The sequence below is a fragment of the Panthera leo genome, chromosome A1, assembly GCF_018350215.1.
Source record: "Panthera leo isolate Ple1 chromosome A1, P.leo_Ple1_pat1.1, whole genome shotgun sequence".
Classification (NCBI taxonomy): domain Eukaryota; kingdom Metazoa; phylum Chordata; class Mammalia; order Carnivora; family Felidae; genus Panthera; species Panthera leo.
In genome coordinates, this window is record NC_056679.1 from 158,313,860 (window position 1) to 158,341,011 (window position 27,152).

A 27,152-nucleotide genomic window follows, 5' to 3' on the forward strand; every position below is an offset into this window, starting at 1 on the left:
AATAACCTTATGGTGTTTCCTTTGCTTTAGGACAAAGTCAAGACAACTGCTCCCAGCTCCAAAGCACCCAAGAATGGGGGTAAAGCAAAGGATTCTGCAAAGGTAAAAAGCACTAAATATACTACATATTAGCTTAGAAATTACATGGAGTGGCATTTATCCTTTTAGTCAATTTAGTTTCTAACTGGAATCTATTTAGAATAAAATAATAGTTTAAGCACTATCAATCCTGTAGCATATCTTGGTAAAGAAGTTGATATTAAAATAGGAACTTACTTTATAAAAGTATGTGGGACTTTAGAAATCTAAATGATCATTCTTAACACAATTCAAGTTTCTTGCATTTCCCCCCTTTATCACACAAAGTATGGAAGACCCCACCATAATTGTACAGTTTGTGATACCAGCCATCTGTGCTAGCCGATAATCAGTGTAGGATCCCTCCCCTCCCAAAACCCTCTTTCAGCCACTTCCCACCACTGTCTGCAGATAGCCTTGCCTTCAACTTTAGAGAGGAAAATGAGGCCACCTTGCAGAAAATCCCTAAGGTCCCTTCCCACCTACCCAAAGACAGATCCTCTCCCCCGCTTGCCCTGATTTGGCCCTTCTTTCTGAGGGGTCAATAATCACCTCTCTCTAGTATCTTCAACCTTTTAGTCTACTTTTCCTTTGTATTGTAAACACATTCCAGTTCTTTTGCCATTTTAAAAGCAATTCTCAAACTTAGAAGCCCTTCTGCCTATAGTCCCACTCCTTCCATCCCTTCACCAACCTTCAAACATCTATAGCAAATATTGGGAAGGGTGAATTTTTTTTACACCTTCTCCTCTCCAAAGACTCATACCACTACTTGAAATTGCCTACTGCACATTTTCTACTTGTGGATAACACATTGGCAAGACAGATTCCTATACTGTATTTCACCAAATCTAAACGGCCAGTTATAAACTAAACAATTACTTTATATACCATGAAGAAAAAAAGTCAACAACTTATTATGATATATGATTCACTATAAAAGTCATAGCAAATTCATGGTGGGGGAGGGGAGGTTAACACCAGGGAATGTGGTTTGTATAAATTTTAGAACACAGAAGCAGTATACAAAATTGGAGAAGACCTTAGGGTTTTTATATCCAGAATTTTCATTAGATGCCAGCTGGAGGGAGAACTGTTAGTTCTGCTTTCTAGAGCAACTTGAAAAATTATGTAGTAAGACTAATGAAGAGAAGTTACAGTGTCCAGAGGTACCTGGCTGCCTCAGTCAGTGAAGCATGTGACTCTTGATCTTGGGTTTGTGAGTTTGAGCTCCACCTTGGATGCAATGATTACTTAAAAATAAAATCTTAAAAAAGTTACAGGGTCCCACTTCTTAGAGCTGGGCATTAATGGAGACAAAATGATTGAGATCTTATTATCAAAATTATTCATATTGTGCTCAGAAGGAATGCAAGTTGGATTAGACAATTTCTAGAACTTTTCCCATTCCAAGAACATATGATTTAAAGATTATTACTGTGATCCCCAGACTGTAATGAGAAACTGAAGATACGGCTTTAAAAATAATACTCTAGGCATAGCAAAACTCAAAGAATCAAGATGGTGACCTTGGAAGATACTGAGCTCACCTTCTTCCACAGACACACCAAATCTATAGCTGCATATGGAACAATGCCCTGTGGAGAGAAAAAAACAAAACAAAAACCCAAAACTAGCTGGGTGACTCTTACTTACCTAGCAGATGAGAGCAGCCCAAATGGAAGCAATGAGGGGACAGGAACACAATCTCACTGTAAACCCAACTGTAGGCACCATGACCCATAATCAAAAGGGAACTCAAAACCCACAGCTTCTTCCTGAGGAGCAAAGAGTTTAAACCCCATATTTGGCATCCTACCTTTTAAGACCTGCATCAGAGAGAATCCCACAAATATCTGGCTTTGAAAACCAATAGGGCTTGTGTCCACAAAACCCACAAGGCTTTAGTGATCTGAGAACTATTCTTAAAGGGCTTGAGACCACAGACACACCTGCTCCAGAGTCCAACCAATTGAAAAGCACCCAGAATTTCTGTGAAAGGTGTAATGGCTTATGTTATGCATTGGCCTCTGAGGATCAGGCATCTTATTTAACACTCACCTAGGGGCCTGCTTAAATACTTTCTAGGACAGAGGCTGGTGGACACCATCTTTCCCGTCTCCCTCTTCCTCACTTCAGGTCATCAGCATCTCCTGGAAAGCAGTTTAATACACTCATCTGAAAACCCGGTTTTTGTGACTGTCACCCAAGGGACCCCTCTAGATGACTGGGCTCTGGCAGTCAGCAGGACTTAGTTTGTGGTTTCACCAGCCTGTATATGTGTGCATTGTTTAAAGAGTTCTATGTAAGGAATTGGCTTCTAATCAGCTTCATTCTAGGTGCTGACAGAGATACTCCCTTTTGTGACCTTGACAGATCTTGGCACACCCTCAAATACTAGGAGCCACTAAAAATAAAATTGTCCAAGCAGCCTATCACAGAGGTTTGAGAGACAGCCAAGAGCTACAGCAGGGTTGAACAAAAGGGTTTATCTCCTACATGGGGACATTCGTGCAAGACTAGGAGAGGTGTCTATTTAAGGCATAGAAACCAATACAGAGGTAAGGAAAACGAAGCATAGATGAATAGGTTCCAAATAAAAGATCAAACCTCAGGAAAAACAAAAAAACACCCTTAACAGAATGGAGCTAAATGATTTACCTGATGAAGCAGTCGACATAATAGTTATTACAAAGATGGTCACAAAATTTGGGAGAGGAGTGGATGAACACAGTGAAAACTTAAAGATGAGAGTAATGACAAAGTACCAAAGAGAAGTCACAGAGCCAAAGAATACAATATGTGAACTGAAAAATTGAACAGTCGGTGAAGCATAAGAAAGGATTAGTGAACATAAAGACATAGCAGTGGAACTCATCCAATCATAACAGTAAAAAGAAAAAAGAATGGAAAAAAAAGTGAAGATAGGTTGAAGGACTTATAGGACAACATCATATGGGCAAACATTAACAGTATAGGGGTCCCAGGTGAAGAAAAGGTAAAGAAAGGGGCAGCAGACTTACTTGAAATGATGGCTGAAACCTTCCCTAACCTGGGAAAGGAAACAGAAATTCAGATCCAGGAAGCCCATAAGATCCCCCAAAAAGATGAATCTAAAGACACCTACACCAAGTAACAGTGTAATTTAAAAATCCCAAGTTAAAGACAAGGAGAGAATCTTCAACACAGCAAAAGAAAACCAGTGGTCTCTATCAGCAGATTTTCAGCAGAAACTTTGCAGGCCTGAGGGAGTAGCAGGACCTGTTCAAAGTGCTGAAATAAAAAAAACTTCAATGAAGAATGCTCTACCTAACAAAGCTGTCATTCAGAATAAAAGGAGAGCAAGTTTTCCAGATGAGGAAAAGCTAAAGGAGTTCATCAGCACTAAACCAGCCTTACAAGAAATGTGAAAGCAACTTCTTCAAGCTGAAAATAAAGGTTGCTAATTAGTAACAGGAAAACTTATGAAAGTACAAATCTCACTGGAAAGGCAAATATATGGTAAAATTTAGAATAATGTTAAAGTGTAAATTCAGCTTATATGTCAATTTATAACCTCAAAAAAAAGTGAAATCCATAAAAGATATAGGAAACCAGATTGATGATTAACTGCTCATGAACTTACATCTCAAATAGGTTAAATAAGCAAACACATATTTAATTTCAGTTATACAAAGTACATGGTCAAAACGAAGTTTTTAATAACTCCATATTTAGTAGTGCCCCCAATTAAGAGAGAATCAATCACTGTAAAATGAATGAATACCATCCAATAATACCTGTGTTCTTCAATTAACCCTAGCCTTAAAAAAAAAAAAAAAAAAAAAGGAGAGTAAAAAATTTAAAATCACCTAAGGTTATTTTTAGTTTACAAACTTGAAGGTCAACAGTTCATAGTTTGGGCTAAATGAAAAATCCTTAGAAAGGCCCATTTAATTTTCCTCCACTTCGTCATCTTTTGACCCTTTAATTTTGAAAAGCCCATCTACTCATAAGAATCTTATGATTGATCTGCTTTTTGATACTTAATCCAGGAAAGGAGGGGTTCAGTAATGGTTCTGCTTTCCCTTTTAGGCAAAGGATGAAACTTCTAAGCTAAAAGCTGATGAAAAAAATACAAGTTAAAGTTCACACTATTTGGTAAGTTCAGGGTTTGTTGTAAATGAAGACAACTGTACCTTGTTACAGACCTGTTTATAGGCAAGGGAAACTAAACCCACTTCTTATTCGTGTTCTTTTCATACTATTGGCATAAAATGCACATAGCATTGTCAATAGGTTAATTCACCGAAAAGCAACAAATGGAATAATATGCTCCTGGAATGTTTAAAAACAGTAATCTTATAATTAAGAGCTCTTTAATATATCAGACTAGGCTCTTAAAAATGACCACCTAAGTCTAGTGGACTCTTTGAAACCCAGATGCTTGTGACTGCAGGTTACCCAGTTAGCCTGTTACATCATACAGTGAAATGTCCTTATGATACTGATATTACCAAAATACCAACACATGGTGAGGGGAACACAAGTACCTCTTATGTCTAGAGGAAACTACAGGGTTTTTTTGAAACAAAAGCAAAGGAAATGATTGACCACTTTTGTTCATCTTAGTTTTGCGAAAGTCAAGTACTTTCTTCTGATGGTGACTGAAGAACTTGTTTGGATAAGGCAATCAGGAGATGTACCTTGAGAGCCCTTATATTTCTTATATGTTTCCTATATATAAGAATAGGTGTTAATCTAAGCCATTAAAGCTTATGACCACTGGCTGACCAAATCCTAAAGAAAATAAAAATGTAGGTTAGATTGGGTTACTCTCTCTCACCACGGTCTACTTTTGTTTTGGATAACAAGGGAGGTATACTCATTAGAACTGTTCCAAAGATTTTTCCCCAAGTTAAAGTTTTCTATTTTCTAAATTCTAGAATTTTCTAAAATCATTCTCATGTTTACTCATAGGAGATTCCTTGTTGCTATCTGTTACATAGCATTATTAGTAAATGTTACATTTACTATGCCTATAACAAGAAAATTATGTATTGTTCACTGGATTTCTTTTCTTTGAATTTTTCAAGGTATCTGCCTATATAATCTTCAGCTGGTGAATGGTGACTTTTGAAGGACAAAAGGCTTTGAACAACAGAAAATTTTTCTGGGTGGTTTCTAGACAGTGTTATTTGTTGACTGTTGACATCCTAAACATTGGTTATTCTTTTCCCAGAAAGAAAACGAATTTGTCTGGTTCATCTGTGTAACTGTACTGAGTATTGATAAACTTTGAATTTTTAAAAATTGCCTTCAGTTGGGAGAGACGGGAACTCTATATTTCTAAGAGATATATTTGATAGTTTCTTAAAACAACATATAAAAGGAAAAACCTTTTCAGACTTTTGCACATTCTACACACAGTGCCTGTAAATCTCATTAGTATTTGCCATTTGCACTTCTTTTATTGTTAGCATTTGGAAAACAATGCTTTGAACGTGTTTAATGTTCTGATTTCTCATTACCCATCTCCTCTTGGGCTTTAGAACTGTATTTGATGTTTCTTTGGGTTAATGTTTATAAGTCAAACATAAAATATTGTACAGTGGGCACATATCTCCTCTTGGGCTGCTAATAAATTAATAACCTGGACAGACCAGGACATGCTGCACCCAGTACTCTTTTTTTGCCAGAGGTTAGGACTTCACCTTAGAGCCAGCACAAAACATACTAAGACTAGAATCAAGTCAGAAAAGCAAAATGCAGACTATATGTCACCACATAGCAAGCTCCAAAAATAAGAAAATATGATCCTTAGAATATTCATATGCCTTGAACTCACTTGGGTTACTGTGTTAAGCTATGCTTTCCATTTTGCTACATATAAGCAGAGCAGCAATTATCTGCTTAGACCACTGCCACTTTAGTCTGTGCACTGTGTACCATCTGGCTTTAAGGAAGGTAGGTTTACCAAAGATAAAAACTTCTTAAAAAAAAAAAAAAAAAAAAGCTATCTGAAATTTAAAAACCTGCTTTTCTCCCACAGCAATTCAAGAACTAGGTTCTGATGTCATACAACTTTGGTTTCTCAGATCTTTTGGAATGAATTGTTTATGAACATAGCACTGATATCCTTGAGGGGATTTCGATAAATAATTTCATCTTTATTTCTTGGTACTGGATGCAGGAAAAGATATCAGGTACATGTCATAAAACTGATTTGGAATTCTTCATTTCAGAAAGCACAGCCTTCCTTAGCATATGTTTTAAGTTCTTATTAGAACTTAGCCGACTTCTCTAAAAATGAGAAATATCACCAATACTGTCCAGAAACTGGGGGGAGGAAAAACAACAACAGTACCTATAATGGGGCATAAAATGATATTGCTAACTCTTCCAAAATTCTCATGAAAAGTCATGCACATACATATAGGATATCATGCTTAGCCCCCTTTAAATGCTGCGTATCTATCCCATGAGAGATGCGGGCATTATTCTATTACTCTAAATCTGGGAAATATAAGCCAGTGCTAGGGAGAGTAAACAGACCTTTTCAAAGCACTGACAAGAAAATAATGAATACTGCTCCTGTGGGATTTCAACTGTATTTCTAAGTCTTTTAATTAGGTAGTATAAAGTTTTCCTTTTTTTTCCAAATGAAATCTTTGACATTGACAGATGTGTTTGCAGGGAAATGGCTGCAGTATTACTAATTTCCCTGCATATACAGAAATATTTTTAAATCCAGAGATTTAAGAAACGCTTGTAAAAGTAAACATTAAAGGTACCCTGAATATGCCTTTTTGTTCATTAGCAATGTCTTCAAGACTTGGGCGTTTACTGGTAATTAATGATGAGACTAAGCTACAGAGTCTGAGTCTTCTTTTACCTAATTAGGAGGAAATGATTGCAAATGTCTGCTTAGAAGTAAATAGAATTTTTATTCCCAAAAAGGTATTTGCACATTGTTGTAGCAATATTGTTATTTAGAAAATGGACTTCTCCAGAAGCAAATTAACATAGGTTCCTCAGGTGACCAAAATGAAAACCACTATTTCCATGTTTCATTAAGTCAAAATACAAAACAATTAAAAGTATTTTACATTAAAATCTTGGCTTTGTATGTCTTTTAGAAGGTTAATACCTGGGGGTGGAAATTACCAGTGATTCCTGGTTTTATTTCTCAAACCATTAGACTGTGCAATACATATAAAAAGAGAATTGTAAACACATTCATGTCACTCTATTCCACAATATATTAGAACACATTGACATTTTTCATATATTCTTTTAAATTTTATAGTACGTTAAACTCATAAAGGCCTTCAAAGACAACTCACTGCCACACTTAAGCTAATATAAATAATTTCAGTTTCACATTATTTATTGGAGACTCTGCCATGACTTAGTGGCAGTGCCAGTAACAAGGTTTTGGGGAATTATAAACTAGGCCAAATATGGAGCAGAGAGAGGAAGCATCACCTACCTAAGTATCAACAGCTCCCAGGTTCAACTTCAAATGAAAGCTTTCTCCTCTAGACCTGAATGTACTCTGCTTTTTTCAGAGGGACACTGTATCACTCAGGGTCCTTGAGGAAATAGACCACACACTCAAATTAGGATTGAGAAGAGTTCTCTAAAAAGGTTTTTTTAAACAAAGGTATGGGGATGGATGTAAGGAGCCCACTAGTACTGCTAGGACTATGAAAAGCCAGACTCCCACTTCACCCTCCCCTCATCCTGGAGGGATGAGAGGAGGAATGGTTACTAGAAGGCAGAGGTGGAGAAGGCTGGGTAAAAAGAGGGCCACTTCTCAGGAGCCAAGCTTTGGTGGAGGCCACCCGAGGCAACCTGCAAGGGCACCAGGGCAATACAATACCCCCATCTATTCTCCCCTACCCCAGCTCCCATCTGCCCTCCTGGGAGACTGACAGAAGTCAGCAAACAAGCCTGATGACATGTGCCTACATGTCAGCCCCTGGACATGTGGCAGGGAAGGGAAAGGTGGAACATGCTTAGTCACTGATCCAGGGGTTCACTGTTCAGCAGTCCTCACTATGCACAGGTCTTTAAAGGAGAGTGACAAAACAGCTTATGGATGACACACACATGGGGAGCAGGGTTTGGAAAGCACAAGGCTTAAGTATAGGACATAAAACGGGAGAAATAAGCTACTCCTCTACAGTAAGGAACCCACCGCTTGGGTTTAGATTGCAGGGTGACACCTGTCAATAAAATACATTGTAGCAGTAACCCATCGATGAACAATTTAGTAGCCCGTCTTGTCACAGGAATAGTCAAATGAGTAAGAAGGAAATGGAAAAATATCTTCAGCAGAAGCCAAAAGAGCCATCTCTGGTTTGAAAATAATCACATCTGACAAAATTTTAGCATAATGTTACCACAGGAACCACCAAGGAACAAACTGTTAGAGCAGTGCAAGCTTCTCGCTTTGGAGCCACACTCTGATTTTATCAAAATTCTTATCCATCCAACGTATGTTTTCCTCAATGGTTTCAATTGTTTGCTGGACACAACGGAGCTGAGAACTGTTTTCTTTCAAGGAACTGAAGAATCCTTTTACCTTGTAAGGAAAAATCAAATTTTAAAAATCTGTTTTATTGTATTACACAAATAAACTTTCAGGCTAGTTAAAACAAGCCAAAATTGCAGCATTTGCCCAAATTATACATAGAAGGCAGTGCCCCGTGTCTGGGTAGAATTGTGTACACAGAAATTTAAGCTCTACGAAATGAGCTCATGCGTCATGATGTCAAATTCTGCATTTTTCTCTGCAGTTTTATTTATTCCCAGTTGCCAGATTCTAAAAGACTTCACTGTATACCGTTTTATAATTAAGGTTTGAGTGTGTTTATTTAATATATATTGTTATATACACACCAATGCAAGCTTAGTTTTTGTTTTTTGGGTTTTTTAACATATCTAAAAAGTTAAATGTGCAGAGTATCTTCTTTGCCAAGGAAAACAATTTGAACCCCACAAGTGCAGTCTTTCTCCTTGGGCCTGGCCTTGTAGGTCATTACAGAAACAAGAAGGTTATGGTGGAAATCTCCCAAACTGCCAAATTTTTTACACTAATCCACAATTCATGTATTGTTCCTCCAAGATAAAATCCACACAAAGTTGTCCATGGTTTTAAACAGATAAGACACCGCTGTCTCCTCAAAAATACCTTCCCTGTTTCATGGCTGGGTATCGACTCCTTTAAGCTCACATGAGGAACAGTGTGGCTTTGCAACAGCATTGACTATTGCAGTACTCTGTTTCACCTTTATGTTTTCCTTTATGTTTTCACAGCATTAATCCGTAAGTTTTTGACTCTGTAGACAGGAGGTAAGTCTAGGTCAAGATGCAGTATTTATTAAGCATGGATTCCAGACAGTTATTTTCTTAAAAATCCATGTTGTAGGGGCGTCTGGGTGGCAGTTGGTTGAGTATCCAACTTCCTCTCAGGTCATGATTTTATGGTTCCTGGGTTTGAGTCCCATATGGGACTTGCTGCTGTCAGTGCAGAGCCTGCTTCAGATCCTCTGCCCCCCTTTCTCTGCCCCTCCTCTGCTCACGCTCTCTCTGATTGAGATGTCTCTCTCAAAAATAAACATTTAAAAAAAATCTGTGCTGTAATATCATATTATAAATTTGGGAATAAGAATAGGCTTTTGAAAGATCAAATTCCAATATTAAATGATTCAGGTTTGTTTTAAAATTGGTACCTCAATACAACTTTTCAACGAGCTGAAGGCCTGCCCTCTGCTGTAGCAACCTAGACAACACTTAGCATGCCTCATGGGCCTGCATTCAGTTGGAGCTCAGCCTACTGTTACATCCTTTCAGAACTCAAGATTCATACTCAGTTAAAAGAATGACTCCAGGCACTTTACAACAGTCCTATCACATCATTAATTTTACTAATTATTTAATATAAGTTATTTAACTGTTTTCAAATTATTTAAAATAATCCTGAAGGAGCCCTCCATGATAGTACCACTAAGAAAAACAAAACAAAAAACTCTAAGACCTGTGAACGAAGCCAGCTGCTAACCCTTGCCCTTCAACTCTTTTGACCCAAAATTCTCTCCTATCTTCATCTACCTTGAGAAATGCATCCTCTCAACTGAGCATTTGATTCAAACCTGCCTCCTTGAGAACATGTTCTGTGCAATTAAGTGGTGTGATATAGAGACAGAAAGACACAGTTTTATCCTACTAACTTGTTTGATCCTTAGTAAACAACTTAACTTGTCTGGGACTCAGTTTTCACTTTGGTAGCAAGAGGATGCTCTTTGCCTTGCAAAGCACGGGTGAGGATGTAGTTATATAATGTGAGTAAAGTGCAGACCTTAAAACCCAGCTTGTATCAGGGACTCAACCTCATCCCTTGTTTCATGACTGTTTGGCACTTATTCATCCCTCTGGCTGAATTACTGTGCTAGACACTGAGGAGGAGGCAATGAACCATGCAAGCAGCCTGTCCTCTGGGAGCTTACACTCTGGCTGGGAAAACAACAAGCGGTAAACTATGATTACTTTAAATATACCACCGTGGACAAAACACACTGAGGCTATGACAGTAACTGGGGAAGGGGGTGGCCTGCTTTAGACAGAGTAGTCTGGGAAGGTGACATGTGATCTGAGACCTCTACAGGATAAAATGAGCCTTTCCACTGGCTCCTTTATCCAAGCTAGGGAAAGAGCAAGCCAGGCAGAGGTAAGAAGTTTAGAGGCTTGGGGCACCTGGGTGGCTCAGTTAAGTGTCCAACTTCAGCTCAGGTCATGATCTCATGGTTCATGAGTTCAAGCCCCATGTTGGGCTTCAGATTCTCTGTCTCCCTCTCTCTGCCCCTCCCCTGCTCTCTTGCTTTCTCTCAAAATTAAATAAACATTGAAAAAGAAGTTTAGAGGCTTAGAGACAAAATAAACACCTGGTAGCCCTGGAGCACGAAGTGGCTGAGTGACTCAAGTGTTGTATGAGGGTGACACAGAAAAGCATGTGAAAATGGGCTGGAGAGGTGGGCAAGAGCCCAGTCATCATGGTCTTGTGCACATGCAAAGGAAAGTCTTGGGATTTATTCCAAGCTGAATAGGTAAGAGTTCATGGAGGAGTCAGTCATGGGTTGATTTTCAGTATTAAATGTGGAAAATGACTTGGTATTAGCAAATTGGGAAGACACTCAGGAGGCTATAGCCATAGGCCAGGCCAGAGATGAGAAAGTCTTGGGGGTGGAGTAAAAGCAGACAAGTGCACAGATACAATATATATGCTGAAAGCCGAGCCAACAAGACTCAGGGAGGAGTTGGATGTCAGGACCGAGAAGGGCTCAAACTGACTCCCACATTTTACCTGTCAGTAAGACACTCTCCCTTCTGATGACATCCAAGATGTCATTTCCATGCTCTACCTCAGGGCCTTTGCACCTGATGTTTCTTTTGCACACGACAATTGCATTTCCTTCGGTTTCTGCTCAAAGGTCTCCTAATCATTCCATAGAACAAAGCTCCATCCCATACCCACTCTCTCCTTACCTTGCCTTATTCATCTTAAGAGCATGTAACCACCTGACATAGGTTGATCTGTCCGTAACTGATTCCCCAGTAGAATTTAAGCTCTATGAGGGCCAAGACTTTGTCTACTCTGTCCATCATCATAGCCCCAGAAACTAAAACCATGTTTGCCTTATAATAAAAATGTAATGTCTTTAAAGAAATAATGAGAAAAGACTTGAAAAAGCAAGTGAATGAATGAAATGTTTTGTTGCTATAGATCTGGTCTATGGACAGCTGTCTTGCTACTAACAGCCCCTGACTGGTCTTCAGTCATCACATAGAATAGCTCTGCCGTAGACCTCACTAGAGTTCAATCCTGAATTGTGTGCAATTTTACAAGCCTGCATGAAACTACTGAAAACTAGAGAAAATCAGGGATGCAACAGTTCTTTTGATTTTCAAAGCATTCTCCCTGTATCAAGCTGTATCATGGTGTAACCAGACTATACAATGGAAGTATTCCTAAAAAAAAATAATATTAGGCTCTCAGATTTTATCTAAAGGCAACCTATTTTTAAAGCCATGTAAAATTTGTTCTACACCTTTAGAAAACATTATTAGAGAAGGAACACCACACAACAATGACCTAGACATCCACTTCCTCAAAGTTTAAGGCCAGAAGAAAAGTTTGCTTTGGTGGAAAACTTTTACATTTCAGGTTCTCTCTTACCAGACAATAGGAATAACTCCTATGGTTTTCTCATTTTTTGTCTTGACTGCTAGGAAGTGGTGATACATTTACAGTTGCAATAAATTATCCTCAGCATAAATCCCTCATACAGTTACCTCTTTCTGTCAATCATGCAGCTTTCTGGTATTTAACATTTCTGTTATATATGGACATTACAAGTTGCCTAAAATTCTTCCTGCAAGTACATGGCATATAAATAAGTAACAAGAAAATCATGAATCTAGATAGTGGAGAACCGAGATACCAGATTTCCTAACAGCTAGATGATCACATAGGGCATTTATATTTCTCATGATCACTTTTAACATCTGAATAAACAGAGATTAAATGCTTCCAGTAATTTTTAAGCCCTAAAAATTTTAATGGCAGAGCTAAGACTTCTTAACATGTTGACAAAGAGGCATAGTTTTCAGTAATTTATTGTAACTGATTTTGGTTGGTGTCCAAAACACCACAGCATCCGAAAAGAACATCTACTAAGTGACAAAATCCATTCCTAACTCCTAATACCCTTTTGTCTACCCCGTATTTATTAGCTAATTGTCACTTAAATTTAAAAGTTTTGTTTACCTCCTCAAGCCGTGCTCTTGTGGAGAACTGATTTGTTGTTCCTATTACCATATTTGTTAAAGAAGATGAGCCAAGTTCAAACCTGCAAATTGAAGTTGTCAAGATGTATCATAAAGTATTTATTCACTTAACATGTTTTTAAGTGCCATATAGATTTTACAAGAATTAACTAAAAACTGGTTAGGCAGGAAAAAAATCTATGACATGATCTGCATCCTCCAATGTGTTAACATACCACTGTAAAATATAAATACACCAACAGCTGAATAAAAGATGCAGTACCCTAAAGAAAGTGCTAGAGGCTTAGTAAGTGCTATGAGAGCTAGGCAAGTGCAGGTGCAAACAAGCAGAAGTGTTAAAGCAAGACATGGGTTGAACTGTGCCGAGGAAGGCTAATTGGTCAGCAGATGCAGAAAGGGATTGGAATGGAAAACTGGACTACCCAGATTCATTAGTTAGCACTAAATTCTGAGTTTTATATTTTCTAAGAATATTTTTAAAGTATCTCTATGTGCTATCTGCAATAAAAAAAAAAAAAACACAAACAAACAAACAAAATCCCTTTAGACCACCACTGATGTTTTACAAACAAAGCTAAAACACAGCCAGGTTAATGGACTTTTCTAGTCACGGCACAATTTTTGGCACTACTTACTTTTGTATAAGTTTATCCCAATTTTCCCTCAGAAACTGCCAGGCCAATGGATATCCCACCGGGTTCCTGCCAACAGCTCTAAGGATATGTGGAAACTCTTGAATTTTTATTTTATCTCCCTTAAAACTTTCATCTAGTAGCCTAAAATGAATAAGAGAAGAAATGGTAACAACGAATAGTCCTTGGAAAAGTTGTAAGTCATTTCAATAAAATAATGCGTGAAAGAAAAAAAGCCAATCCGTCAATAATAAAGACCAAATAGGTAACTAGAGTGCTAATAAACCTGCTAGATGTACATAATAAAAATTCACACTTATATAGTGTTCACAACACCCATTCTCATATAATCACATTTGTTCATAAGAGAAAATAAATAAGAAAGGTATATCTAAAGGTATGTACTTCTAAACATGTTCTTTTAAAAACATACAAATATATATTCCTTTAAATATTTTTCCTAATACCTGCTTCTCACTAATTAACTACCATACTCATTAGATGTGTGCCCACTTAACTGTTACCAGCAGAATAGGCAATTCCTGGCCAAGAGAACAAAAACAACGTCAGAAGCATCTGATGTCATTTAATTCCTCATGGCCATGTAAACACGAATGAATTACTCACCACTGAAGCTTTCCCTCATTTTGGCTAATACTGAGGGCAAATTCAATTTCGTTTTTCTCGGTACTGGACAAAGATGACTGATATTTACTATAAAGAAAATCCCATCCTTCAGGGTTCTGGACCCCCACAGCGAACACCGCCAAGGTTACATCACTGGGCAGGCTGCGGAAAAGAACATACGTAGTGAGAGTCTGAGATGTAGGAAGTGTGTTTGAATGTATAATGGTGACCAATTACAAGCTGATAAACTGGCCTGGTGATCAGAGAAATGTGCCTGGAAATGTCAACAAAAATAACCTCTTTCCTTCAGTTAGATTTTAAGAAAGAAGTACAAGAAAGCATCTAAAATTCAGTTTTAAGTCCCGTTCTCAAAAACATCATGTGAAATTCCACTTTGATAAATACCAACATATCTAACATACGTTAATGATGCTGGTAACTCGACGGGTGGTCACTTTTTAAACCAAAAGAAAGAAATGCAAACTAGACTCAAGAAGTAATCCATGAACAAAGGTCAGGAATCCAACGGAGCACTGCTTGGAAGCATTTCTTTAAATGGAAGCATGTATACTTTTTGTTTGCTTAGTATTTCCTGGAGAGATTTAAGCCCCAAATATAACAGTCCTTAAGTACAGCAAGAATCAATTCCAAATACAGGAAGATCCTACTTTGCTTAGACAGTGTCAGCAAGTGTTTATACACACCCCATCAGGGACTTTGGAGGCCCAAAGGAGCTACCTCTATGGCAGGCACTGCCTCTGTTCCTATCTAGGATAGCTGTTTTCGTTCTGACCCTTGCCTCTATTAAATTGGAATTATTCTAATCCTATTTTAACTCTGCAAATATTTGATACATATATATTTATATTTATCTGCAAATATTTGATATATGTATTTATCTTTATATATATAAATTCCTAGTATTTCTTAAAAGAGAAAGTTGAGAGATACATAGATAAATCTTAAAAAATAATTTATTTTCTCAAAAAGTACAGCAGAGGAGACTTATCTATACTTGTTGTTTTTTCCTCCCAACATTTAGCACCAATGATGAAAAACAGAAAAGATACCCTTCATATGAACAAATGGGTTGTTCTGTAAACACAGACCTCAAATTTCCACCAGCTTCCTTCCACTCTGTGAAATAGGCTTCTGCCCTCTGTACACAGGGCTGATACTTGCACATGCAGGCAAGGAGGAGGAGCTGGCTCCGCAGCATTCGCTGTGAGACTGAGCCCTCATCTGTCCACGTCTGATTATCAATGAGGTCCCTCAGCAGCCTGATGAGAAAGGCCTGCGAGAAAGCCACATGTGTCACCACAATGGTCCCAGGCCATCTCATGTTTTATACAAACCAACACACCCTCGGGATATGGGGATTAATTTTTAAAGCTTAATCCAATTCTTACTTTTAAAATCATGTAATTCTGTTTATATTTAATTATAAAAGGGTCAAAAACAAGAAAAAATGATTTTACTATTTCCATAACATTTATAAGTATACCTTCATCTATTTAAAAATCAGGATGAACTGCCATTTTTGAAACAAACTAAGAGAGTTGATAGCACTAAATTTTGAGAGCAAATTATACAAAAGGACTTCATGACATTTAGCCAAAAATAATGCTTTTGTGCCTCTTCCTCAAGTACCGGACTCAGCATATCTTAATAGTAACCATCAAAATGCAGTAGTAAAATGAAATAAGTATTTGCAAAAATAAAGGAGTAACAAATCCATAAAAATTGAGTACAGATTCTTACCGTCTGTGCCAGTAAGACCCAAATTTTTGCTAGTCTAAACACTGAGTTAATTTTGATTTACTTTTCCTTAATATATGTGAGGACATACATACATGAACAATGGTAAGGATGCTTTCCTACACCCACACAAAAGCAAATCAGTTATGTAACTATTCAATTTATTTAAGGCTTCTACCTTGAACTGATTTTCCACTTCCTTCATATCTCTTTTCTCCATCAGTTTATACATAGGTATCAGCTCATTCAAACCTTGGAACACGGGCATAATTTCAGTTTCATGCTTCAAGTATAGGGTTAAATCCAAGGCTTTTTCAATTGATAGCTTTCCATTGCTGGTCAAGAGACACCATGGTTAGCAGTTTAAAAAAAAAAATGCAGGAAATCAATTTTTTGTTTCAAAAGATATTTTCATCTCCCAGCCAAACATTAGTCAGATATTAATGCCCCCTTAATAATAGTGACCTTTATATAAGTATCTTTTCTTTCACATATAACACTAGCTTATTTACCATTGTGGAGGAAGTTTCTCGAATAACAGGGCCAGGGCTAACTTGTGGTTAAGAAAAAATGGAGACAGGTCAGCATCTCTCCCTCTGTGGAACAGTGGATTGTGTGTTCAACTTCCAGAGTAAGATGGCAGTTTTCATCAAAATCAGTAATCTTGGTTGCAGAGATTGCCACTCAGTCAAAAGTCTGAGTGTCTGGATTGAACACATTCTTATCTCCATTTCAAAAAGAAACTGAATATAGATGTAAACCCTTCATTATGGAGGCCAGGGGTTAAAAGTCTCAGTGGCAGGGTATATGATTAGGTAAGTAAACACAAAACCCTCTAAGAATTAAGCAATAATGTTATAGAGGGAAATGGTCTCAGTAACGCAGAAACAGCTAGATAAACAACTTCTGTCCTTATCGTCATTGCTTTTTGCCACCTTGAGAAGTCAGAAATGAAGAACTCAACATTTAGAGTAAAGGTACATGGGAAATGAGAACTATAGAATCATTCCTTCCCACATGGGTGACTCCCCTTAGGACTTCAGTTCTGCCTAAATATTGGAGAAGTTTGAGTTTCAGGTTTAGGAATCATTTCCTTTTTTTTTTTAAGTTTATTTATTTTTAAGTATTTATTTTGAGATAGGGAGAGGGAGAGAGGGAATCCTAAGGAGGCTCCTCGCTAATTTCCTTAAAAGCCATTGTCATAAGGCAAAAAATTAGAGAGAACACTGTCCTTAACAACTCAAAGATCATTTGGTTAGTCCACATTTTATGAGCATGTTCCATATAGCTGCTGTGAAGTTCAGGTTACCAGTTTGAGGGTTGGGGGGAGAAATTTTTTAATAAAAGAGTCACAATGCAAAAACTTGGTACTGAGCCACTTGGTCTTCTAAGAAGGTTTCCAGAATGTGAAGGACCCAGCAGGGCAGAAACCTCCCGTATTATAGCAGGGCCAGAAAAGCTGCAGGACAAAGGGCTTCTCCAGAATGTTGATCTCCTGATTTTCTACACCCTTTTGCATCAGTCTGAGTTGTTAATGAAAAACATCAGGGGCACCTGGGTGGCTCTGTCAGCTAAGTGTCTGACTTCAGCTCAGGTCACGATCTCGCAGTTCATGAGTTCAAGCCCCGTGTCGGGCTCTGTGCTGACACCTCGGAGCCTGGAGTCTGCTTTGGATTCGGTGTCTCCCTCTCTGTGCCCTTCCCCTTCCCCTGCTTACATTCTGCCTCTCTCATGGTCTCTCAAAAATAAAATAAAAACATTAAAAAAAAAAAGATTAAAATACAGGTCACTTCCTTTACCTTACTCTGCAAACACAGACACATGGCTAACCATGAGACTAAAAGCAACCTTGGACTGTAAGAAGAACTTAGGGGAAGACACCTTTCAACTTCTAATTAGCAAGTAATCATTTTCATCTTCAGAAATCAAGCATTCAAATGCTAACAGCTGCTTTCAGAAATAAACCAAGACCCTGAGGAGTTTGTATTACCTGACAAGCTGAAATGCATTGTTAATAAGACTGGCCCGATCATTGCTGCTGATTGTTGTATGTGCTCCTCTTAAAAGACCACTCAAAGAATCCCATCCATCATCCTCATAATGCACAATGTAATAGCCATTCATTCCAACATTAAATTTGATCCATTCTACCTCTTCTGGGAGAATGAGCACATCTAGAGCAAATAAAATAAATCATAGTTCCATTTTCTCTCTTCACTGATGAAAGCTCTTCTGATCAGAGACTGGACAAAAAAACTAAAGGGAAGTTTAATATTGAACAATTTTAATACTGAAATGAGTTTCATATTGAACACATTTATTTTAGAAACCATAAAAGCCCATTCCAATAGGTAAAAGCCAATACTAGCTTGAGACACCATTTTTTTCAGATTTACAGATCTAGGGGAAGAATACAGCCACATTTCAGGTCATACATACAAAATAATCCAGCAATGTTAACAAAATAATAGGGAATTTTCACTAGTAAGCCCTCCTACTTAGCATTACATAATTCAACTGCTTTAATCTTGGTCTGGCAAGATTACTGGCTTTTTGACACAAGAGAATATTTTGAACCTTCTATCTTCACTAAAATTGAAAGCCAAAGATTTGCTTTCAATAAAGGTTTTGAATATATTGAATATACTGAATAAAGGTTGACCTGGTCTTTCGGTTTTAACCAAGATAAATAGTACAACAAACTGAGTACCTAAGTCTTACACATTTCCAGTTTCTTAACTTATCCTGGTTATTTCTACAAGAAGTTACCTGTTTTTGTCTTCAGCAAAAATCTTTGGACTGAGTCTGATTTGCTCGTAATGAATGTCAATGGAACATGCCACAGGTACCTTCAAGAAAGGATGCATTATTTGTTGACTTACTTCAACAGCTATTAAATCATCTATCATATGCCAGACACTGGCTAGTTTAAAAGATGGTACCAAAACTATTACAGCCAAGAGGTCAAAACAACACCAGCCTGTTTTCCTGCCTTGCAAGGGATGCCAGCTCGGGCAATGTTCATTCTTCTTGGACTTCTCAGTAGAGCTAGGAATTTGAGCTCCAGGGAGCCCTGGCATCCTTTGCAGTGGTTGGCTGACTGGAACTCAGAGGTCCTACCTTAAAAACTCTGACCACTATTAATGGAATAAATTGCCATCATGTGGCCCCTAAATAATCTGTTAAGAATACAACATCACTTCTGTAAAATTCCTGCCAATGATGCACAACCTGAATCTCATCATGAAAACAACAGAAAATAAAAAATGGAGGACATTCTATTAAGAAAAGTGGCCTGTACTCTTCAAAAATGCCAAGGTCAAGAAAGAAAAAAGTTGAGGAACTGTTTAAGGAAGCAAAGAAAAAAAAAACACAAAACTGAACATGGGTGACAATACAATGTGATCCTATATTAAATCCTGAATGAGAATTTTTTTTCTTTTGCTATATAGTATTATGACAACTGGAAAACTGAAATCAACTTTACAGATAAAAGGATTATATCAATTTCATTTCATAAGTTTGATAATTATAGTGTGCTTACACAAGTCAACATTCTTGTTTTTATGAAAATATCACACTGAACTATTTCAGGGTACAACTACCTTCAGCTAAGAAAAAATACAAGCTCCTCTGGATCCAGGGGGGCAGCATAGGAAGATACCAAACTCACTTCCTCCTGTGAATACACCAAATCTATACCTACGTATGGAGGGCACCTGTTGGGATGAGCACTGATGTTGTATGGAAACCAATTTGACAATAAATTTCATATTAAAAAAAAAAAAACTATGCCTACATATAGAACAACTCCTCCTGAAAAAGAACGGAGGGCTGCCTGAATAGCTTCTGCACAACAAATGACAGAGGGACCACACAAAGAAGGCAGAGACAGAGACAAGATAATAAAAGGAACCCCAACCTAACACAGTGAGGGAAGGATATTACCAAAGGCTCCACAGGCAGACTTGCCTGCCCTTGGAAATGACAAATAGAAATCTAAAGGACAACTAGATTATAAGTGAAGAAAATCCAGTGACTAATTCTAGAGAATCTACCAAAGAGTGGGGAAATTTCTAGAACTCTGCAGTCATAGGCTCTGTTGAGCATCACTGTTTATATTCCCCCTAAACCATGATATTGTGGACAGGAGCTGGGTTCAGTCACTACAGCCAGCTGGCTAGAGACACCCCAGCAAGTCTAAGGACCCTAGCCCACACCAGCTCCAGATGTCCTGCTAGGGTGGCCCCAGAACGGTACCCTGGGACCCTCCTGGCTTATGCCCACTCTAGCCCCAGCCATCTTGCCATTGGCAGCCTTAGGGCAGGGTAGCCTAGGACCCCATGGACTGCACCTGTTCCCACTCCAGGTCTACACATTCCACCAGGGCTGCATCCCCTCCAACTCCAGCTGTTTCTCCAGGGTGGCCCAGGGAAAGAATGCTCCAGAACCTCAAGCCCATGCACACTCCAGCTCCAGCTATTCCACCAGGGCAGCCACAGCACAGAATGTTTGGGAACTCTGGGCCCATTCCCAATCCAGCTCCAGCCATCCCACCAAGACAACCTTGGTGCAATTTGCCCTAGGACACTCCCCGCCATCCCACTTCAGCTTCCGCTGGACAGCCAAAACCACTAGGCACACACAATCTACACAGGGGATGCTCCCGTGTAAGGCCAGTCCATTAAAGACCAGGAGAAGTAGCTCTTCCACCTAACTCACAGAAATATACATATGAAATGAAACAAACTAAAGAAACAGAGGATTATAATTCCAACAAAAGAAAATGAGAAAATTCCAGAAAAAAAACTCTGATGAAATACAGGTAAATAATTTACCTGATAAAGAGTTCAAAGTAATGGTCATAGAGAGGTTCACTGAACTAAGGAGAAGAATGGAAGAACACAGTGAGAACTTCAATAAATATTCAGAAAATGTAAGAAAGTACCAGATAGAAGTCACAGAGCTGAATAACAACTTAAATGAAAAATACAATAGAAACAATCAGCAGCAGATTAGACGATACAGAGCAGATCAATAATCTGGAAAATAGAATAGTGGAAATCACCCAATCAGAATAGCAAAAAGAAAAAATAATTAAAAATGAGGATAGGATATAAGGGACCTGTGGTGCAACATCAACTGACAAACATTCACATTATAGTGGTCCCAGAAAGAGAAGAGGGAAAGAAAGGGGCAGAAAACGTATTTAAACAAATAATGGTTAAAACTTCACAATGCTGAGGAAGGAAATAAACATCCAGGTCCAAAAAGCACAGAAACTCCCAAACAAGATGAATCCAAAGAGATTCACACCAAGACATACTATAATTACAATGTTAACAGTTAAAGAGAAAATATTAAAGGCAGCAATATAAAAACAAAATGTCACAAAGAAGGGAAACCCATAAGACTATCAGCTGATTTTTCAGCACAAACTTTGCAGACCAGAAGGGAGTGACAGAATATATTTAAAGTGCTGAAAGGGAAAAACTTAAAGCCAAAATAACCCACCAAGCAAGGTTAATATTCAGAATAGAAAGAGACAGAAAGAGTTTCTAGCACAAGCAAAAGATAAAGGAGTTCATGACGACTATCCAACATTATAAGAAATGTTAAGGAATCTTCTTTAAGAAAAAAACAAAAGGCCATAATTAGAAATAAGAAAGAGAACTACCAATCTCTCCAATCTCTACCAATCTCTACCAATCTCTCTAATTGGTAGATCTCTACCAATCTCTCTAATGAATATAAATGCAAATATCCTCAATAAAATATTAGCAAACCTAATCCAACAATACATTTAAAAAAAATCATATACCACCATCAAGCCAGATTTATTCCCAGGATGCAAAGGTGGTTCAATATTCACACACTCACACAAAAATTAACATATGTCACATTAATAAGAGAAAAGATAAAAACCCTATGATCATTTCAATAGATACGGAAAAAAACACTGAGCAAAGTACATCAATCCGTGATAAAAACCATCTGCAAAGTAGGTCTAGAGGGAACATGCCTCAATATAGTAAAGGCCTTATGTGCAAAACCCACAACCAACATCATACTCAATGGTAAAAAACTGAGAGCTTTTTCTCTAAGGTCAGGAAAAAGATAAGGATGTCCAATCTCACCAGTTTTATTCAACATAGTACTGGAAGTCCTAGCCACAGCAATTAAACATAAAGAAATAAAAGGCATCCAAATTGATAAGGAGGAAATAAAACTCTCATTATTTTCAGATGACATGATACCATACATAGAAAACCCTGAAGACTCGACTAAAAAAAAACTACTTACTAGAAGTGATAAATGAATCCAGTGAAGTCACAGGATATAAATCAATGGACAGAGATATGTTACACCTCTATACACTAATAATGAAATAGGAGAAAGTGAAATTAAGAAAACAATCTATTTACAATTGCACCAGAAACAATAAAATATCTAGGAATAAACTTAAACAAACAGGTGAAAGAGCTGGACTCTGAAAATATAAAACACTGATGAAAGAAATTCAAGACAATGGAAAGAAATGGAAAGACATTCCATGCTCATGGAATGGAAGAATACTGTTAAAATGTCTACAGCACCCAAAGCAATCTACGGATTTAATGCAATTCCAATTAAAATACCAATTGCATTTTTCATAGAGTTAGAACAAACAATCCTAAAATTTGTATGAAACAAAAGACCTCTTGAAAAAAAATCTTGAAAAAGAAAAACAGAACTGGAGGTGTCACAATGCCAGATTTCAGGTTATATTACAAAATGGGAGTAATTAAAGCAGTATGGTACTGGTATAAAACAGTGTTGGGAAAACTGGACAGCTACATGCAAAAGAATGACCTGGGCCACTTTCTTTCACCATACACAATAATAAACTCAAAATGGATTAAAGATGTAAATGTGAGACCTGAAATGATAAAAATCCTAGAAGAGAGCACAGGCAGTTGCCCACAACAACATTTTTCTAGATGTCTCCTGAGGCAAGGGAAATAAAACCAAAAATAAATGATTGGAACTACATAAAAATAAAAAGGTTCTTCACGGTGAAGGAAACAACCAACAAAACTGAAGTGCAACCTACAGAATGGGAAATATTTGCCAATGACATATCCAATAAAGGGTTAGTATCCAAAATATATAAAGAACTTATAGCTCAACACCCAAAAAATGATCCAATTAAAAAATGAGAAGACATGAACAGACATTTCTCCAAATAAGACATACAGATGGCTAACAGACACATGAAAAGATGCTCAACATCACATATCAGGGAATTGCAATTCAAAACTACAATGAGATTTCACCTTACACCTGTCAGAAGGGCTAGCATTAAAAACCCAAGAAACAAGTGTTGGCAAAGATGTGGAGAAAAAGGAATCTTTGTGCACTATTGGTGAAAATGCAAACTTGTGCAGCCACTGTGGAATGCAGTATGGAGATTCCTCAAAAACTTAAAAATAGAACTACCCTATGATCCAGTAATCACAGTAGTGGGTATCTACCGAAGGAATATGAAGACACTAATTTGAAGGGACACATGAATCATAATGTTTATAGCAGCATTATTTACAATAGCCAAATTAGGGAAACAGCCCAAGTATCCATCAAGAGATGAATGGATACATGAGGCGCCTGGGTGGCTCAGTCAGTTAAGCAGCCGACTTCAGCTCAGGTCATGGTCTCGCGGTCCGTGAGTTCGAGCCCCGCGTCGGGCTCTGTGCTGACCGCTCAGAGCCTGGAGCCTGTTTCGGATTCTGTGTCTCCCTCTCTCTCTGACCCTCCCCCATTCATGCTCTGTCTCTCTCTGTCTCAAAAATAAATAAACGTTAAAAAAAAAAAGAGAGATGAATGGATACAGATGTGGTGTGTGTGTGTGTGTGTGTGTGTGTGTGTGTGTGTGTGTATGAACATTACTCAGCCATAAAAAAGAATGAAATCGTGCCATTTCCAAAGATGTGGATGGAGCTAGGGAGTATAATGCTAAGTGTAGTAAGTCAGTCAGAGAAACACAAATACCATATGATTTCACTCATATATGGAATTTAAGAAACAACAACAAAAAATGAAGAAAAGAAAAAAGATAGAAACAAACCACAAAGTAGCCTCTTAGCTATAGAGAACAAACTGATGTTTCCCAGATGGAAGATGGGTGGGGGGATGGGTGAAATAGGTGATGGGGAATCAAGAGTACACTTACTATGATGAAAAGAAAAGAAAAGAAAAGAAAAGAAAAGAAAAGAAAAGAAAAGAAAAGAAAAGAAAAAAATAACAAGAGTAGGCAAGAATGTTGAGAAAATGGAAGGCTCCATTAGAAAAGAAAAGAAAAAAATAACAAGAGTAGGCAAGAATGTTGAGAAAATGGAAGGCTCCATTTTCCTATTGGTGAGAATGTAAATTGGTGCAGTCACTATCATAAACAGTATGTAGATTGCTCACAAAATTAAAAATAGAACTCCAATATGGATCCAGCAATTCCACTCCTGGGTATTTATTCAAAGAAAATGAAAACATACATCTGAAGAGATAAATGCGCCTGTATTGTTCACTGCAGTATTGTTTAATCATAGCAAGATACAGAAGCAACCTAAGTGTCTATTGATAAATGGATGAGGAAGATGTGGTGTGTGTATGTCTCTACATATACAATAGTATACACATACACACATATACATACACACACACAGTGGAGTATTAACCATAAAAAAGAATGAACTCTTTCCATATGCAATTAACAGACATAGACCTAGAACATATTATGTCAAGTGAAGTAAGTCATACAGATAAAGACAGATACAACTAGATTTCACCTATATTGTAATCTGAAAAACAAAACAAACAAAACAGAAAGACTCATAAATAAGGAAGCAGGGGGTGGAGACCGGGGATGAAATAGGTAAAGAAGATTAAAAGATACAAACTTCTAGTTATAAAATAAGTCATGGGATGTAATTTACAGCATAAAGCATATTGTCAATAATTTTTTAATACCTTTATTTAGTGACAGATGGTAACAGGACTTATCATTGTTATCATTTTGTAATGCATAAAATACATTGAATCAGTAGGATTTACACCTAAACTACTAGGATATTAATTATACTTCAATAATACATGTTATTTAGAGACCATATAAAAGATATAGATATAGAGAGTATATTTTTTTTAACTCTTGGGTATTTTGGATTACACATGGAAAGGTTTTATCTTAGGTTGTATATACATACTTTGGGTTATAACTGTAAAGACACAGAGGAGAAAAGGGGAGGGAGGAGGAGAACGAGAATGATAAAGCAAATGTGGTTAAGAGTTAACATATATGTTAACCTGGGTAAAGAATCTTTGTGTTCTTCTTGCAACTTCTCTGTAAGTGTGAAATTATTTCAAAATAATTTTTTTTTACATACGGCCTATCAAGAGTCAATCAAGTTGCCACATCTCCTTTCCACTGATGTCTCTCTGAAGTGTTGAAAGTGTTGAAAGCTGAACAGGTCCCAGGATCTAACTTGGGCTTCCAAAAGAGATCTGAGTCTCTCATAATCCCCAGAAGTCACCTAAATGTTTATGCCCTCAGTGAAAACCCAAATGCCAGGCACTGTTGTAACTTAGCAGTGGTTGCTTCAAGTCAGTAACTGGAAATTACCGTCCTATCAAACTACACAATGTGAGAATGTCAAAATAATTACATATAATCAGCTTTAGTGAGATGAACCAAGGTTTAAAGTCACTGTTATCCTTTTGGGAAGACAGTGTTGTGTAATCACCTTTATAGGATACATAGCTTTCATCGAAATATTTCAGCATCTATTAAGAGCATTCTGAAAAATAAGGTTTCATCATACAAGGCAGGTGGTACCTAGGCAACAAAATGAGCTTTTCTCTATGAATGTTACCCAGTTTCTGAGGCGTCATCAGGTCCTTTCCTGTAGTGCTCTTGCTTCATGTGTACATTCCTCCCTCTCACCGTGATGGTTATCAGGGGAAAGCCTTTTTGCAGCGTCCACGTGTTCATCATGGTTTTCACATCAAGGCCTTCCTGACGCCAGTGCTGATTTATACACAGAAAAAAACCGACATGTGACCACTCGCCCAACTCTAATAGAGAACCCAAGCTTGCGCTCACAGGGCTACTTCCTGTTGACAACCTCTGTGAGGCTTTTTCCTCATCCCTTCCTTGGCTCATCAGACCCTGTCCTCCTTCCTCCCTTCCCCACACTGCCTTCTGCCATAGCATTCCCACTAGAGCACTGATTACTTCTTTTCATTCTCTTCCTCTATCTACATGTGTAGGTCATGTCTTGAGAGCATGTATCTGGTTCTACCAGGCATACCTTGGGCTTGCCACACCACACAAAGCAGGCATGGGAATGAAGGCAGAGAAGGGAGACAAAATGGCCAGGCATTCAACACCTATATATCATTACTGGCTCCCAGAGAAGCAACACGGGGCGGGAGGAGGCGGAAATCATCAGTCAACAGCCTGTACTTCCTAAGTGGTAGCATCAAGATAGTCCACACACAACAGTCATAAATTCAAAGGAGAATACATTTTTGATACTAAAAAAGCTTCTGGAAAGAGCCTAAATGCCCATCAATTGATGAATGAATAAAGAAGATGTGGTTTATATATACAATGGAATAGTACTTAGCAATGAGAAAAAATGAAATCATGCCATTTGCAGCAACATGGATGGAACTGGAAGGTATTATGCTGAGTGAAATAAGTCAGCCAAAGAAGGACAGATATCATCTGCTTTCACTCATATGTGGAACTTGAGAAACTTAACAGAAGACCATAGGGGAAAGGAAGGGGAAAAAATAGTTACAAACAGGCAGGGAGGCAAACCACAACAGACTCTTAAATACAGAGAAAAAACTGAGGGTGGATGCGGGGGTTGGGGAGAGGGGAAAGTGGGTGATGGGCAATGAGGAGGGCACTTGTTGGGATGAGCACTGGGTGTTGTATGTAAGCCAATTTGACAATAAATTATATTAAAAGAAAAGAAAGATAACACTCAAAAATAAAAAAAAATTAAAAAGCTTCTAAAGATATTTAAGAGTTAGTAAAAAAAGACAAAACATGCTACATAACAATCTAGAAATTACTGAATAAAGCCATCTCTAAAAACCAAAAGCCAAAAAAATTAAAATATGGTGAATAAAGTTTAGTTGAATCTGTGGATTTAACCTCCACCACCTAGGAAAATATTCCACAAG

At 37.7% G+C, this 27,152-nt stretch overlaps 2 protein-coding genes across 14 annotated transcripts in view; one reads left to right on the top strand and one right to left on the bottom strand.

Moving 5' to 3' along the window:
- The window catches only part of CAST (calpastatin), a 107,951-nt gene extending 102,162 nt beyond the window's left edge, over nt 1-5,789 (top strand). For all 10 annotated transcript variants that reach the window (XM_042944185.1, XM_042944218.1, XM_042944193.1 and 7 more), the window contains 3 exons: nt 31-102; nt 4,153-4,218; nt 5,154-5,789. In XM_042944185.1, coding sequence (XP_042800119.1) covers nt 31-102; nt 4,153-4,203 — 123 coding nt within the window. In that variant the 3' untranslated portion in view covers nt 4,204-4,218; nt 5,154-5,789. The remainder of the gene's footprint in view (nt 1-30; nt 103-4,152; nt 4,219-5,153) is intronic.
- A 1,223-nt stretch (nt 5,790-7,012) lies between these two features.
- The window catches only part of ERAP1 (endoplasmic reticulum aminopeptidase 1), a 46,515-nt gene continuing 26,375 nt past the window's right edge, over nt 7,013-27,152 (bottom strand). For all 4 annotated transcript variants that reach the window (XM_042944109.1, XM_042944102.1, XM_042944128.1 and 1 more), the window contains exons 11-19: nt 25,829-25,983; nt 18,696-18,775; nt 17,917-18,100; nt 16,105-16,261; nt 15,278-15,462; nt 14,169-14,330; nt 13,545-13,685; nt 12,890-12,971; nt 7,013-8,647 (exon numbers count right to left, since the gene is read on the bottom strand). In XM_042944109.1, coding sequence (XP_042800043.1) covers nt 8,492-8,647; nt 12,890-12,971; nt 13,545-13,685; nt 14,169-14,330; nt 15,278-15,462; nt 16,105-16,261; nt 17,917-18,100; nt 18,696-18,775; nt 25,829-25,983 — 1,302 coding nt within the window. In that variant the 3' untranslated portion in view covers nt 7,013-8,491. The remainder of the gene's footprint in view (nt 8,648-12,889; nt 12,972-13,544; nt 13,686-14,168; nt 14,331-15,277; nt 15,463-16,104; nt 16,262-17,916; nt 18,101-18,695; nt 18,776-25,828; nt 25,984-27,152) is intronic.